Here is a 14,849-nt window from a genome sequence, read left to right as displayed (position 1 = left end):
TGTGTTACCTAAATTATTTTAGTTGATATCACTAAAAAGGAAGTGAAATTTGCAATATGTATTATAAATGTATTATTCATGATTTAATTCAATTTTAATACAGTTATGAAACATATATAATACAACTTTAATACAATTGAGATACAGTTCCGTAAACTTCATATTTTTCGAGCTTCAATCTAATATTTCTCCTAAAATCAATTCTAAACTTAACCAAACCCTGTTAAAATTGAGAAATAAACTCCAAATGATATTTTTAATTATTTGTAGGGACAACCTATTTAAACTAATCACAAATTCATAAAATTTAAATAATGAATTCAAAATTTGAAGTTTTATAATGACCATCAATGGTGAACTCTTGATGCTGTGATTTTAGAGATTTGAAATTATTGCTTGAGCACATGATTCTTATCGTATTTTTGGGTGAAATTGCGATATATGGGAAAAAACTGATTTGAAGATATTTCTTTAAATGAAAATTTCAAAGAAAAAGAAGAAGAGAAGGAAGAGAAAAAATGGCAGAGAAAGAGGGAAAGAAGCGAGATAGAGAGGCTTTCACTGTACAATTTTTTAATTCTAAATAATTGCTATATCAACTTAGAAATATTATATTGCCATAGATGGTAAATATTTTCTTATTATTGCATATTTATGTGATTTACCCTTATAGAATTATAAGTTTGATAAGAAAAAAAAGAAAAAAAAAAGCTAGTCCGCCCCAATTCTCAGCCCTTCTAGGGTTCGGTTGGGTTGAGCATTTTCAGGCCCTTCCGAATGAAGGGTCAGCCCGCCTAGCTTCAAATTCCTTGGCCCGTGAGTCTTGGGCCGAGTGGGGCTGGGCCGACCCTTTTTGACAGTTCTAACTAGTATATTTAACTTCTCGCCAGTACTAATTTTTCTTCCCTAATTTTTGGTCCTGTGTTTATGACTATTTCACTTTTCAATTCAAGCTTAAATTTCTCCAAATTAGCTATTTCATTTATTTGTCATATTAATTGATCCATGTGATATTTAGCCATTTAGGTAGGTTGCATATGAAAAGGAGAAACAATTATATTCACGTAAAGAGTGATGATTGGTAAAATTCTAATTACGAATTACAATTTTAGTAACACTAAATAGGTGTTTGGATATGTGATTTCATTGCGATATGAAATTATGAGATGAAGCATTTTGGACATGCAATACCACGTTGATTTCATCTCATAATTTCAATATCATGAGATGAAATTTCAATTCTCTAAAAATCATGATTAGGATTTTTCATATACAAAAATTGACCCACAAGTTTATATTTAGTAAAAACAACCTCACATTTATATCTACTAACAACTTATTTCATATGTAAATAAAATTTATAATTCATATCATTACTTTTTAAACCATTTATATTCTTACCAACATAAAATTTATTATTACTGCAAATCAATTCCTACTTTATCATTTATATGTAACACCCCAGAAAATTTTTGAGCTAAGACTAGAACCGTTCTTCGTAGTGAGTGAGAGTTTTGCAAGGAATTTAAAATTTCGTGAGTGTTAAGGTCACTAGACATAGCATCTTGAGTTCCAAAAAGAATCGAATTGGAAATAGCAAAATATGAAATTTTGCAAGTTAAGCTAAGTATGAGTTTTGGGTCGACTTCAAACGACCATAACTCCTAGACCAGGATGATTTAGGTGTGCTACTAGATACCTTAGGAAAGTTCTTCGAATTATATTTCCAACGCCACCAAGTTTGCTCAATTCCGAGCTTTAAGTAAAAAGTTATGAGGGTTTTACTAACGTTGCGCAAACCTGGCAGCAGCTCCGCGATAGCTCCGTCGCGGAGCCAACACGGACATCACTGCCTGATGAAAGATCTTTCCGACTCCCAGCTCGTTTTAATTATTTATTTAGGGGTATTTTAGTCCTAAAAACCCTTAGGAGGTCATCTAAATTGCCCTAAACGTGTAGAAAATCAGTTTTCTCAAATAAAAACTCTCTCATCCACTTCAAAAATTCTACGCTGAAGGGATTCAAGAAACACTAAGGCTAGGGTTCTTCTTCAAAGGGTTTTCTTCAAGTTGCTTCAAGAAGATGGTTCTTTCAGGTTTGTGAGCTTCCATAGTGTTGGGTTTGTTCACCCACACGCCAATCATGTTAATTTCAGCTTTAAATTCGTTCTAAAAGTTGAAGCTTTGATGTTCTTGTTATGTATTCATGAATTTGCTTTCGTTCTTGAATTGGGCTGAGATTGAGGAGTTCTTGTAGTTAATGTGTCTATTTATAGAGGGGTTAGAGTTAGATTCTTGTGTACATGTGACGGTTATCTGAATCTAAAGAAAAGTTGAGCAAAAGAATCGAATTTAGGCGATTTGGGGTTAGAAAACGAAGAAGGAAAAAGTCGGGTAAATCTGGCACTTGGCTCTGCGTCGCGAACCTGCATACCCATTTCATAAAATTGTCTTCGCGTCGAAGAGAGGTCACTGACCTCTCTACCTCAAAAGTTATTTCGCGATCAATTATTTTAATTCATCTCCGCGTCGTGGACTTACTTCCAGACAGTGATTTGTTGATCGTTTTTCATGTTTAACTATCTAAAAATACTCCTAAACATCACGAGATCATTCCTAACACAAATCAAAACCTTGAATTTATAAATCACATTCAAGGTAGAGTTGAGAGTCAAGTCTTAAGAGCTCTCTCAAACATTTGTTGAGAAAGTCCCTTTGAGTCCTTTGAGGAGTCTTCTACAACTTCTAATAACTTTGTTTCAAGCCTTGAGTAAGTAAGCATGAGAGTGAGGAGAATGTATTCATGAGTCTACACTATCACCTAGATCCTTCATATCATGAACCATAACTCTTGAATTCATAATTCACATTCAAGAGAGAGTTAAGAGTAGAGTTCAAGAAAGTCTTTGAATTCAATTGTGAATCCTTTGAGATCAACCATCGATTTGAGTTAAGTTTTGAGAAAGTAAGTCAGAGAATGAGAAGAGTTGTATACATGAGTTCTATGTTGTTTTGTAAGATCATCGAGTCGAGTTGTTTCATGCCCATAACTCCGCATGAACGTCGTAAGTTGAGTATCCTTCAGAGAAGTGGTATTTTCAAGTTCTAAGCCTGTAAGTGTTGAGTTCCTAATCTCTTTTGAGAAATATCTTTGAGTCCTTAAGTTGAATATTTCATGCTCATAATTTCGCATGAACATTATAAGTTGAACAGTCTTGAGATGAGAAGTATCTTTGAGTCATTGAGTTGAGTAGTTCATGCTCATAATTCCGCATGAACTCTGAGTTGAGCATTCTTGAAATGAGTAGTATTAGTGAAGTTCTTGAATTTCAAGTATTAAGATCTATCTATGGTTATTGAAAATCTTGCATAGAGTCGCTTACGTCCATAATCTGGCATGAACCATAGTTTAAGAAATCTTTTACAAATGTTTTAATTTTGTTTTAAGACTTAAGTTTTGAGTTCAGTAAAGAGTAAAGTTGAAGTTCATTTCTTCAAAAGTATATGGGGACTATGTATTTTCAAAAGTGTTTAAAATGTTTTCACATTTAAATAAGAACAGAAAACTGTGATTTTCAAAAGAGCCTTTGAGCTAGTGTTTCAGTAAAGAGCCTTTGAGCTAGTTTTTTAGTAAAGAGCTTTTGGGCTAGTTTTCAATTAAAAAGTAAATGCTTTCACAATAAAGCAAGAGAGGAAACCTTTATTTCCAAGATAGCCTTTGAGCTAAGTTTTTGAGCAATTATCTCAAATCACAGAAAGAGTTTTGTTTTTTACAAATATATGAGCTAAGTATATTTTAGGAGTAGTATTGAGCACCGATATGGGGATGCGAGTTCAGATAACTCAAGTCTCCATAAATCATGTAGTCATCATGGGTAGTAAAGGATCATACTTTTTAGATGACTCCTTAAGATGCTTTTAGCATAGACTAGTGGATCCACTTAGTAGTTCAGGTTCTATACCGATGGCAAGGTATATGACTGTCATTGGCAACGTGACAGTCTGTCGGTTAGAGACTTAGGCTCATAGTGATGGTTGTCGGTTAGAGAAACTCTCACAAAAACTATATTACTTTATTATATAAGTAAAGTTGAGTTTGTTATTGCATTTTCTTTAACGAACTAAGTTGTTTTACTGTTTTATAAAGCTTTCCATATATTGCATGTGTATTGTTGCTTTATATTGAGTTGAGTATCCAGAGTTAAGTACCCAGAGTCGAATATCATATCTTTGAGTTGAGTATCTTATCCTTGAATACTTCTGAGTTGAGTAGGTTGGGTAGTTTTGAGTATCCTTGAGTTGAGTAAGTGTGAGAAGAGGTAAGTATGTTTCTTTTTATCAAGTTTCAAGCTTATGTTTATGTTTTAGAATTTCCCTTACATGCTTGTACATTCCACGTACTGAGCCATTTGGCATGCATCTTCTCATGATGCAGACACATGTATTCAGGATCATTAACAAGAGCTTCGTTGATACATTCGGGAGTTCAAGTTAGCTATGGTGAGCCTCCTTGTTTTCAGAGGATTTCATTTACTTTTCAGTTTAGTCAGGATATCGTGGGTCTTGTCTCGACTTCCCTCTTTATCAATTAGAGGCTTCATAGATAGTCAGTATAGTTGAGAAGTCTGTATCATTCATTTATTTTATTAAATATTTTAAAGACTTAAGTGCCTATTTTATGGTGAATTGAATATATTATTTTTATTCTAAGTTGTTCATTTGAGTTAAAGTTTTGAAAAGTTGACTTTATTGAATTTTATTCAGTTTTAAGCTTTTGCATACTTAAGTTAGTCTTCCGCTTGTAGTCAGCCAGGATGAGGGTTTGCTTGGGGACCAGCAATGGTTCTTAAGTGCTGGCCACGTCCAGGGTGTAGACTCGGGTCATGACATTATATTCCACCAAATTCAATTATTTTTTATAAAATTTATTTACTAACCAAATTGATCAACAAATGACTCAAAATTAACAATGTTGGTTTACCTTCTCAATTATATGATCGAGAAATATAGAACTGTCAATATGCGCTGGTCCACCCCATACAGGCTTTGCAATTTGACGGGCTAGCCCATTTTTTACGTGGTCCAGAAAAATGATCGGCTCAGCCCACAAGTGTGTGGGCTACGGGCTTTGCCGGGCCAACTCTTTTTTTTAAAAGTGTATTTTTTATAATTTTTTTAATTAAATTATAATTTAAAAATATTATCATAAATATCGACTAGTGTTACTCCTTGTTAATCAAATACACAGATAAAATTATCTATATAATATTTATTAAGTTTGATTTCAAGTAAAAACCTAAATAGCTAAATAGAAATATTAACCTAATTGTTTTTCAATGATCATAATAAAACACAAAAACTATGATAATATTTCATAGGCTATGTAGTGATTCCCTAGAAATTTTAGGAACTTTATTTTATGTAGTACATATTTTATAAACATAATTTGTTTTTAAATTGTAACATTTCAAACTTTAAACAAATTTTGAGTGTAGACTCCTATCATTTTTAATACTCTATTTTATTTTTATTTTTTAATTAATTTTTATTTGGTCCACGGGCCAGCCCTATCCATATTTTCTCAAGCCCTACAAATCGACAAAAGCTTATTCAGGCCGGGCTAAAAAGTTTTTTTCTTAAATGGGCTCCAAAAATCATAGCCCATCAAACTTTAAACAAATTTTGAGTGTAGACTCCTATCATTTTTAATACTCTATTTTATTTTTATTTTTTAATTAATTTTTATTTGGTCCACGGGCCAGCCCTATCCATATTTTCTCAAGCCCTACAAATCGACAAAAGCTTATTCAGGCCGGGCTAAAAAGTTTTTTTCTTAAATGGGCTCCAAAAATCGTAACCCAACCCTACCAAATCACGGGTTAAACCAGGCTAACCCAACGGGCCTAGCCCATATTGACGACTCTAGAGAAATGCAAGTTCAACTGTCCATAGTATGTGAAAGAATTATATTAAAGACTAGACACTACAACTTGTGTTCAATTTTATTCTTTTATTGAAGACTGCCCATAAATGTTATAATTTTTAGAGTAGCTTTGTGATAGTATAATATGTGATTTTATAAACTTTTGCTTATTTTGTAAGATTGTATAAAGACTTGAGACAATTTTAATAATTTTTACAACTTATAATTTTTTTTTTATGTTTAAGAAAACGTACGACATAAAAATATCTAAATTATATGTAGAAACAAAATTTCAACTTCATATTATATTTTTATATGACGATTAATTTCATATTGCATGCGGAACGAACCCTAACATGACGGATGGTTCATTTACTTTGATTTTAAAAAAAAGGTTTTGGGTCATAAAGGTAAATTGGGATATTATTGGTCACTCCGTGATTATAACGCAAAGTGAATGGTTGACAGGGCAGTATAAAAGAGTGGAAATTGTTTTAGGTCGAAAGAGAAAAAGGAGGTATTCGGAGAGCGAGACGAGATTTTCAGGTTTCTTCATTTGCCTTCTCCGATCTCGATCTCGATCTCGATCTCTGTCAATGGAGAACTCCCGCCGTCAGTCCCTTCTTCCAAGCTTTCTCTATTCCCCAACGTCTTCTTTTTCTTCTTTAACTCCCAAAACCCTTGCTGTTCCAGAAACCACCAATGTTTTGCCTCCTGCCAACAACAACCTCCTTATTCCGGCACCTACCGAACCTGGTAAGATCGAGATGTACTCCCCGCAGTTCTACGCTGCCTGTACCTTCGGTGGCATCCTCAGTTGTGGTCTAACTCACATGGCTGTCACTCCACTCGATCTCGTCAAATGTAACATGCAGGTACAAATTGTGTTCATCTCATTTGCAGATCTGTCCATTTCTCACACGATTTCAACTCATTCTTCTATTTATCTCTCTATATCCGATCTGACTTGTATATTATTGCTCATCTTCTAGATCTAAATTTTTAATGTAGTGTTATGGCCATTCCTCTGTGATGGAGGAGAGGAAGACGCCTTATTGTATTTTATTTAAGATTTTAATTGGAAAATTATTGTTTCAGATCTTAGTGCAACTTCTATTATCCCCTTTGCTTTTCTCGACCATGGGAGGATGGATTGTATTTATCTCTGAAACTATACAACAACAAACCTAGTCTAATCCCACTAGTGAAACTTTATCTTCTTGTATTGTTTCTATTTCTTACGTTACATTAGTCATGAAGCATCTAAACTGACCGAAATTGTATAAATTACTAGATTGACCCTGCGAAATACAAGAGTATATCATCTGGATTTGGCATCCTTCTTAAGGAGCAAGGTCCCAGGGGATTCTTCAGGGGATGGGTTCCTACCCTGTTAGGTTACAGTGCTCAGGGTGCATGCAAGTTTGGATTCTATGAATTCTTCAAGAAGTACTACTCTGACCTTGCGGGAGCAGAAAATGCTGCAAAATACAAAACACTGATATACCTTGCTGGTTCTGCATCTGCCGAAGTGATTGCAGATATTGCTCTTTGCCCATTTGAAGCTGTAAAGGTTCGTGTTCAGACACAGCCTGGTTTCGCTAGGGGATTGTCAGATGGATTGCCGAAATTTGTTAGATCTGAAGGTCCCATGGGGTATGCTATGTATCTTTGTTTTGCACATTCCTTAATATGTACCTTATAGAACAGATTTTTATATTTTGGTACATCTGTGCAGCCTGTACAAAGGTTTGGTACCTCTTTGGGGACGTCAGATTCCATGTAAGTGGAACCATCTGTTTATTATCATTGAAGAACTTGTTTATTACTTGGGCAATTCAATTATATGAGTAGGGGTATGATTACTCAAATGAGTGAAGTTTTTTTATGTTTGCTAGAATTCATAAAGACTATGGTTGTTTAGTTGAACCTGTCTTAAAAAACAATTAAACCTCCAAATGCGAACCTCACCTCGCTACCCTCAGAAAGAGCTTGTGCTAGTTTGGAATAGTTGTTTGAGCAAAATAGCCTCTTACTTCCTGTGTTAAATAGAACAAATAGAGATTATTTTCTCCTTGTCTGTTTTATTATATTGCGTCAGTCAACTTATTTATAATTGGGTTCTAGGCCCCAGAATGTTTGGGAGTGTAAAATGGCTGGATGAGGGCTTATGTTTGGATGCAACAGTTATTAATTGTCATTGCTGATGGAAATTATTCTCTCTTTCTTGTTCTGGTAATGGCTTCCCTTTAGTTAGGTGAATGTAAGAAATCTAGCTCTGGCCTCTGTGATATAAAGTAATACAGTACATATTAAGGGGCTGGGTCCTCCATGTCATGATGTTTTTTCTGCTATTGGTTGCTAAGGCTCTAGAGGATGGATAAATTTGAGTGGTGTTGGTAATTCACCTAATGCCTATTTTATCACACCACTGTGTATTTGTTTTATTAGTTCATATTTGGTTGTGCTGTTGTTCTTTTAATAGTGACCTTGGTTTAGTTATTATTTATTGGACATTAAGAATTAAACATCTAAAATTGCAGATACAATGATGAAGTTTGCGTCCTTTGAGACTATTGTGGAGATGATCTACAAGCATGCAGTCCCAAAGCCTAAAAATGAGTGCAGCAAATCTATGCAACTTGGTATTAGTTTTGCTGGTGGATATATAGCTGGTGTCTTCTGTGCTATTGTATCCCATCCTGCTGACAATCTTGTCTCATTCCTCAACAATGCGAAGGGTGCAACTGTTGGTGATGTAAGCATTTAGTAGTTTGTTGGACCATCTCTTTCTCTTCCCCTTCAATTTTCTTATATGTCCTCAAGCCATTAATCCGCCATGTGACACCCCCCGTTTGTTTTTAACAAAAAAACTATGTCCTCAGGCCGTAAAGAAGATAGGAGTATTGGGTCTCTTTACCCGTGGTCTACCTCTACGTATTGTCATGATTGGAACTCTTACTGGTGCTCAATGGGGAATCTATGATGCTTTCAAGGTTTTTGTTGGGCTGTAAGTGTCTTCTTCTAACTCATAACTGGACATTCTAAACCTGTCTGCTTTTCCTGTATCAGTCTACTTTAAGATATTAATTTTTATGTTTGCTTCATTTTTTCTGACTCGATTTGTAGGCCAACAACTGGTGGTGTTGCTCCTGTTGTACCTGCTGACTCTGAGGTTGCGAAGGTGTAGGATTGAGAACAAATTAATTCTTCACTAAGTTTAAAAGTAGTAAAGAGAAGACTTCCTCCAGATTAAACAATAAACATAGATTGCAGATGTTTCTTTAGTGCTCTTTCGTAGTAAGCTGGAGAGTGTTCTTTCGCTCAACAATCTTTACAATTTTATATTTCTCTGATTTTGAGATTTTGGAGAGGGGGAGTTCCCCTAAAACTTAAGCATTGCGGATGTCTTTTTTGTTAGAATAGATACAAAATCAATTTGATGCTAAGCTTTTCCCATTCGAGATGGGAATAACAAGTATATTTGAGGCTATATGTTTGCTCTGTCCATTTTAACTGTCCAATGTACCAAAATATGTTTTTTAAAAAAAACTTTCCGGAGCCACAGCTGAAGAATGATTTTGGTTAATCCCTTCTCTAATTCCCACTGTTATATGAGTTTGTTTTGCGACTCTGGCAGGCAGGGATCCTTATACCCACCCTATCCCTGTTATCGTTTTATCCTGCACCTAATCTGTAGGTTCTTATTGTCATTTCTTGTGCTATTCCCCGTCTGAATAGCGTAATCAGTTTTTGAAGCAATATTTACTTGCACCAAAAGGAAAAAAATGAACAATTATAATCAACTTAAAGAATCTTGTTAGCTGCTAGCACATAGAACAGAAAATGAGCTGTGAGATGTAGAAAACTAGTTCGCCACAATAACTTATTGATAGAATTTTCCTACCTTGAACCAAACAAAACAAAATTATGAAAAAACTCCTCTCTAAGACAAAAAAGCTCGAGTGACAAAAAACTACAAGACATGAGTAACTTGTAAAAATAATTGGGTGCCTGCCATTTGAGTAAAAAAATTTAATTAGACGAGACAAACATCAAACACATTTTAGTGCTAAATGAAGTAAGCGCCTTTTTTTTATTTCATATTTTTCCTTTTCTAAAGTCTCCACCAGCTTATTAGTAAAGAGTTTTTGACCAAACTAACAAAAGCCAACCTAAGAAAGTAGAGAGTCAAAACAGAAACCTTAACTTACTAGTAAAGTTTCTTGTGCTAGTAGCTGGAGTATCAGCTTTTTGCTTCAAAACGCTACTGGTAAGAGTATGCATTAGATTACAAGGCAGCATGGGATTAGTAGTATGTCTTCAGTAGAAATCATCAACACTGAAGCTGTCTTCAATGGACCCAAAGCTTGGCATTGGATACACATTAGTTGAGTAATAGGTCATAGGACCCCCTACAAAATCGAAGGCAGGCTCGTTCCAGAAGCTGGTATCATAAATGAAGGACATGCCCATCTCGTTGTCCATTGCAGGGAAGTAAAAGCTGGACATATCCATTTCTGGTTCATTCATAATAATCGCTCCATTCCCATCATCTGCAGCCTGTGCATAATCAGTTAAAATCACGTCCTCCGCTTCATAACCACGGAATACGGCTCCACTTCCAGCTTTCCTCGCTTCAATGCCCTATACACAAAACATATCCATATATAGCCTTTGACAAACTACTTCAAAGTAAACTACGCCACACCAAAGAGCAAGCTTACATAAATCTGCTTTTGATCATTGTAGTGGAGTGCAAAGTAGTCTCCTTGGCGCAATTCATGTGTTTGGACAAAGTCACCTGACCATCAATGCAAGTTTCAAATCCAACTGTTTTTAGCAAAGTAGTAAATATACTTGGAAAGCTGTGGAGATCTCACCAGTATTTTCAAGCACATACATTCGGCTGCTGTTATTTGGCCAGTACCTATAAAACATAGAGTAACTTCATCAAATTATATTCTGGTCTTGACACTTGAATCTACGTACATGACTTACAAAACATCACTCCGTCAAGTAAACTTGGAAAGTTAAAAGGCGACCTCCCACCTGTATCTGAAACTCCAAACATGGATACCATCCATGTCATCCATTGTGATGGGAAACCCTTCTTTGATCTCAAGAGCTGGAAGATATCGCTCAGCTGCTTTCTGAAATTAACCACAGCATAGAAATGTTACTTCAATGTATACTAAAAACAAATGTTTCTAAATGCATATCACCTTGGGCACAACGATTCTTCTCAGGGAGCTGACATCACTGTTCTGGAGCTGCTTGTCAAAGAGAAATCTGAACCCTGTTGGTTCAAGTACCTGAAGCATAAACAACACTTATTAATGTGTGATCTCAAGAGATGGTCCAGAGGAAAATGTAATGTATTGTTTGTTTACCAGAAAGAGAGGGTATCAAATGAACTACATTGCCAAGGATAGATGACCAAAATGTTAGTTTGCTTCAATAGAATGATTAAATTTTCAGCTTCATTGTCTTTTACATATAAAGCATCATACCTATATCCCACAAATTATTGCATATAGGTTTTTTGCTCCTTTGTGGACTGGCCGGCCGGATATATAATTAAGCTAGCTAGGTATTTCATATTTTTCCTTATTCATTGATGGGAATCCAACTATTTCCAAATTCCTCAAACAGATGTGACAACAGGTCAGTGGATGAAATTTCTGACTTCCAACTGCCATTAAGGAACACCTTTTTACTTGAATGATCTTCACAGTACTAAGAAAATCTTATAATCAAATTCAACAGATGAACTCAGTCAGGTCGCAAAGTAGTTGAATTAGATTGGTAGACAATGTTCCTTAGAAGTTAATTTCTTAATTAACATGGTAACTAAGTCTATGAGCACAGAGAAAATGACCATAAGCCCAATCCATCAGGAACAAGTGGTAAAACCATGATTGGCAGGGAAGCATATCATTCGTTCTTCTTTCTTTGGGATAGGTGCACAAAAAACGTCACACACCTACCGTTTAGGTGGGCAGCAAGATCTATAGATGCTACTTATGACTTACAGTCCTGTAGTAAGTAGTATCATGTAAGAACACAACTATAACATCTTAGCTATTTCCCGAATAAAGTTCTTATAGCCTCTCATTATATTTAGATTCTAATTTGGCTGATATATTGACAGCTATGGATTTCCAAAAAAAATAATATAATAGAAGATATTTCTCTATTTGCACTCCTTCAAATAAATCTTAGACCTTAGATGACTTCACTCATGCTATTCAAGTTTTCACTAATAATGGCACAACTCACAAAGCATGGAGCTAGAGAAGTGCATTAATTGATATCAAGCCGACTACCTTTGCCATTATATCTACACTATAGTTATCAACATCTTTCGCCCAACAATGCATATCTAATGATACAATTTAACAAGCCCCAACATGAGTAGTTTATGTTGTTTTCTATTTATGTTAAATCCTATATGTATCATATGAGTCCATATGTCAATACACATTACTCATGCGATTTTGAATTTTCTTGGGTCATGGTGAGGAGGTAAGTGCATTATTGATAGTACACCGGCCACTTTAGGCATTATAATTGCACCATAGTTGTCAATATCTTTCACCCACTACCCAATACATATCTAATGATACAATTTAACAAGTGCCAACATGTGTAGTTTATGTTGGTTTCTATTACATTTGTTAAGCCTATTGGTCTCTCATGAGTCCAATATGTGAAATAACATTATTCTTATACTTATAGTTTGCTCTGAAGTTTGTATGTTAGTGTAAGGACAAGTATGAGATCAAGACAATCTCTAGTTTAAGAGAATTCATGTTTTACAAATTGTACTAAGTATTGGAAAGAAATGGGATATGATGGAACAATATAGAAGAACCATATAGTTAATCCGAACAAGTTGGAGTTGAGGTGCGCTTGTAGCGGTATGTGCTACATTCTAGCGATGCAATTTACACAGCAAGGTCGGAATTGAAGTGTACTCATGGTATATGTGTCATGTTCCATACAACAAGGAGATTAGATTGGGTGTTTAATTATGCCTTCTTGCAAGTGTTGTCTACTTAGTTATTGCTTTATAATGGCACAGTATATAAACATACATTCAAACTTGGCCTTTGCTAGCAAGTTAACACTCCAATTTTGAGTATGCACATCTAGACACTCCAATTTGTCTCCATTGTGTCACTCCAACTTACAAAATGATCATCTAGAGTGTCGAGTGTCAATGAGACACAATGAGTTGGTGTGTTTAGTTGTCAATTGAGATGTCTAGATGCACGTACACTTTCAAAGTTGAAGCGCTTACTTGCCAATTGAGGCCAGTATGCTTATGTATTATGCCCTTTGCAATCGACCCATAAAGTCATTCCTCAATTTTTGATCAGGACTTTTTAATATATAATTTCCTCATAAGTCATGCCAATCCAATGTCTACTTGTATTGGAAAAAGAAAAGGATCGTCGTTTGTTTGACAAATAATAAATGGATATTGTAGTTGTTTTGGCTCACTTATTATGAACCTCGAACAGCACGATGACATGGTATTTCAACCAAAAGACAACAAGTAATATATGCTAAGACGTCTTGTAACTTTAAGATCTTTGTGAGATCGATGACACTCAAATAGGAATAATTACAATACTTTTTACAGAGTTAAGCATAAAAAAGTTAGTGTGAGATAGACTAGGTAGAGGGGGATGTTGTAAAGAATATAAGCTCTTTCCAGCTAACAGGTGAGGTGATGGTCGGGTCGGGTCCGATCCGATCCGATACATACACATTATTTCTACTTTTATTATTATTATTTTATAAGTACCAAATAGAGTAAGCTAAGGACCCCAAAAAAAGAAAAGATTAAACTCTAGTCTTCCCCCAAAAATTAAGAAATTGTTATGATTTCAAGCATCAAATTATTAATATTAATAAAAGAAAAAAGAGAAAGAGGGTCATACACGTGCGGCGGGCAAAGGAGGAGGAGGTGGTGGCACGTGTGAGAGAAAATCCAGGGAAGTGAAGTTGAGGGAAGAACGCCTACGCCTCTGGCTGCGACTTCTTTTGGTGGGAGTGGGAGTGGGAGTGGGAGTGGGAGGATTCATCATACTGTTGTTGTTGTTGTCCCCTACAACAATATTATTTCCATCTGCCATCACTCCATACGCCTCGGTTATCTCCATCATCGCCATCACCAATGCTTTGCTTCTTCAATCTGTAAAAAATAAAAATAAAAAAGCTCTCTTCCTCTCTTTTAGTGATATTGAGAAATGTGGGTGGGAGAATAGTGCAATTATGACTACATTGCACAAATTCAACTGACATTTGTGCAACGTTGATGAGCCAATCCATTGGGAGTCGGGAATTGGATTCATTCATTCACTATATATTAGTGGGTAAGGAGTTGTCACTTTGTCTTTGTTAAGTGTGAACGGTCGAAACTTCAATTTGCAAGTGTTCCGAGGGAAGGCAAGCCAGGTGTTGAAAAAGCTCTGATATCAAATCAATGGTGTTTTTCTTTTAGCTTTGGAGTTTCCGTCATTCATTATTCATTACTTAAACTCCATCACACAGTTTATGAATTATGGAACTTCTAATTCCATCGGACATGGACATAACCACCTTTTCTCCTCTCTTCCTGCCTAATTCATTATCAGTCACATTAATATCAACCATTTATTATCTAAAAAATCATACTCAATTGTTATGATTACATGACATAAAAATATCATTTGAATTTTGTGTGTTTGGTTCCCCCTGTAATTACATGGGTCTACAATTTTTTTAATTTCTTCCTTTTATTTCTATTTTTATTTTTTCCATTTTAATATATTTTTTATTTTTATTATTCTAATATTTTCTAAATTATTTAATATTATATATATTTCATTTCCTTCTCATTTTCAACTTTTACTTCATCTGATTCCATGCAATTT

General features: G+C 35.1%; 2 protein-coding genes across 2 annotated transcripts; one reads left to right on the top strand and one right to left on the bottom strand.

Moving 5' to 3' along the window:
* Positions 1 to 6,394: 6,394 nt before the first annotated feature.
* On the top strand, positions 6,395 to 9,438 carry LOC102587640 (mitochondrial phosphate carrier protein 3, mitochondrial). Its single transcript, XM_006338668.2, has 6 exons — positions 6,395 to 6,797; positions 7,217 to 7,578; positions 7,661 to 7,704; positions 8,466 to 8,680; positions 8,808 to 8,932; positions 9,052 to 9,438. Exons 1-6 carry the CDS (start codon positions 6,519 to 6,521, stop codon positions 9,110 to 9,112), a joined length of 1,086 nt encoding a protein of 361 aa, XP_006338730.1. The 5' UTR covers positions 6,395 to 6,518; the 3' UTR covers positions 9,113 to 9,438.
* An 807-nt stretch (positions 9,439 to 10,245) lies between these two features.
* LOC107060338 (B3 domain-containing transcription factor FUS3) lies at positions 10,246 to 14,105 on the bottom strand. The gene is made up of 5 exons (XM_015308115.1): positions 13,875 to 14,105; positions 11,148 to 11,237; positions 10,975 to 11,075; positions 10,783 to 10,852; positions 10,246 to 10,569 (listed from the first exon to the last, which is right to left on the bottom strand). The coding sequence occupies exons 1-5, from the start codon at positions 14,103 to 14,105 to the stop codon at positions 10,246 to 10,248; spliced, it is 816 nt and encodes a 271-aa protein (XP_015163601.1).
* Positions 14,106 to 14,849: the final 744 nt, after the last annotated feature.

The sequence above is a fragment of the Solanum tuberosum genome, unplaced genomic scaffold (genome assembly GCF_000226075.1).
Source record: "Solanum tuberosum cultivar DM 1-3 516 R44 unplaced genomic scaffold, SolTub_3.0 scf00004, whole genome shotgun sequence".
Classification (NCBI taxonomy): Eukaryota; Viridiplantae; Streptophyta; class Magnoliopsida; order Solanales; family Solanaceae; genus Solanum; species Solanum tuberosum.
This window is presented reverse-complemented; position numbering and strand designations above follow the sequence as displayed.

What these genes read in the sequence shown, in the direction of transcription:
- LOC102587640 (XM_006338668.2), top strand. Translation starts at nt 6,519, where the DNA reads ATGGAGAACTCCCGCCGTCAGTCCCTTCTTCCAAGCTTTCTCTATTCC. An exon ending in TCGTCAAATGTAACATGCAG is followed by an intron (nt 6,798 to 7,216) that starts GTACAAATTGTG and finishes ATAAATTACTAG; the next exon opens with ATTGACCCTGCGAAATACAA. An exon ending in AGATCTGAAGGTCCCATGGG is followed by an intron (nt 7,579 to 7,660) that starts GTATGCTATGTA and finishes ACATCTGTGCAG; the next exon opens with CCTGTACAAAGGTTTGGTAC.
- LOC107060338 (XM_015308115.1), bottom strand. Translation starts at nt 14,105, where the DNA reads ATGGCGATGATGGAGATAACCGAGGCGTATGGAGTGATGGCAGATGGA. An exon ending in CTCCTTTGCCCGCCGCACGT is followed by an intron (nt 11,238 to 13,874) that starts GTATGACCCTCT and finishes TTTATGCTTCAG; the next exon opens with GTACTTGAACCAACAGGGTT. An exon ending in AGATCTCCACAGCTTTCCAA is followed by an intron (nt 10,570 to 10,782) that starts GTATATTTACTA and finishes TTTTGTGTATAG; the next exon opens with GGCATTGAAGCGAGGAAAGC.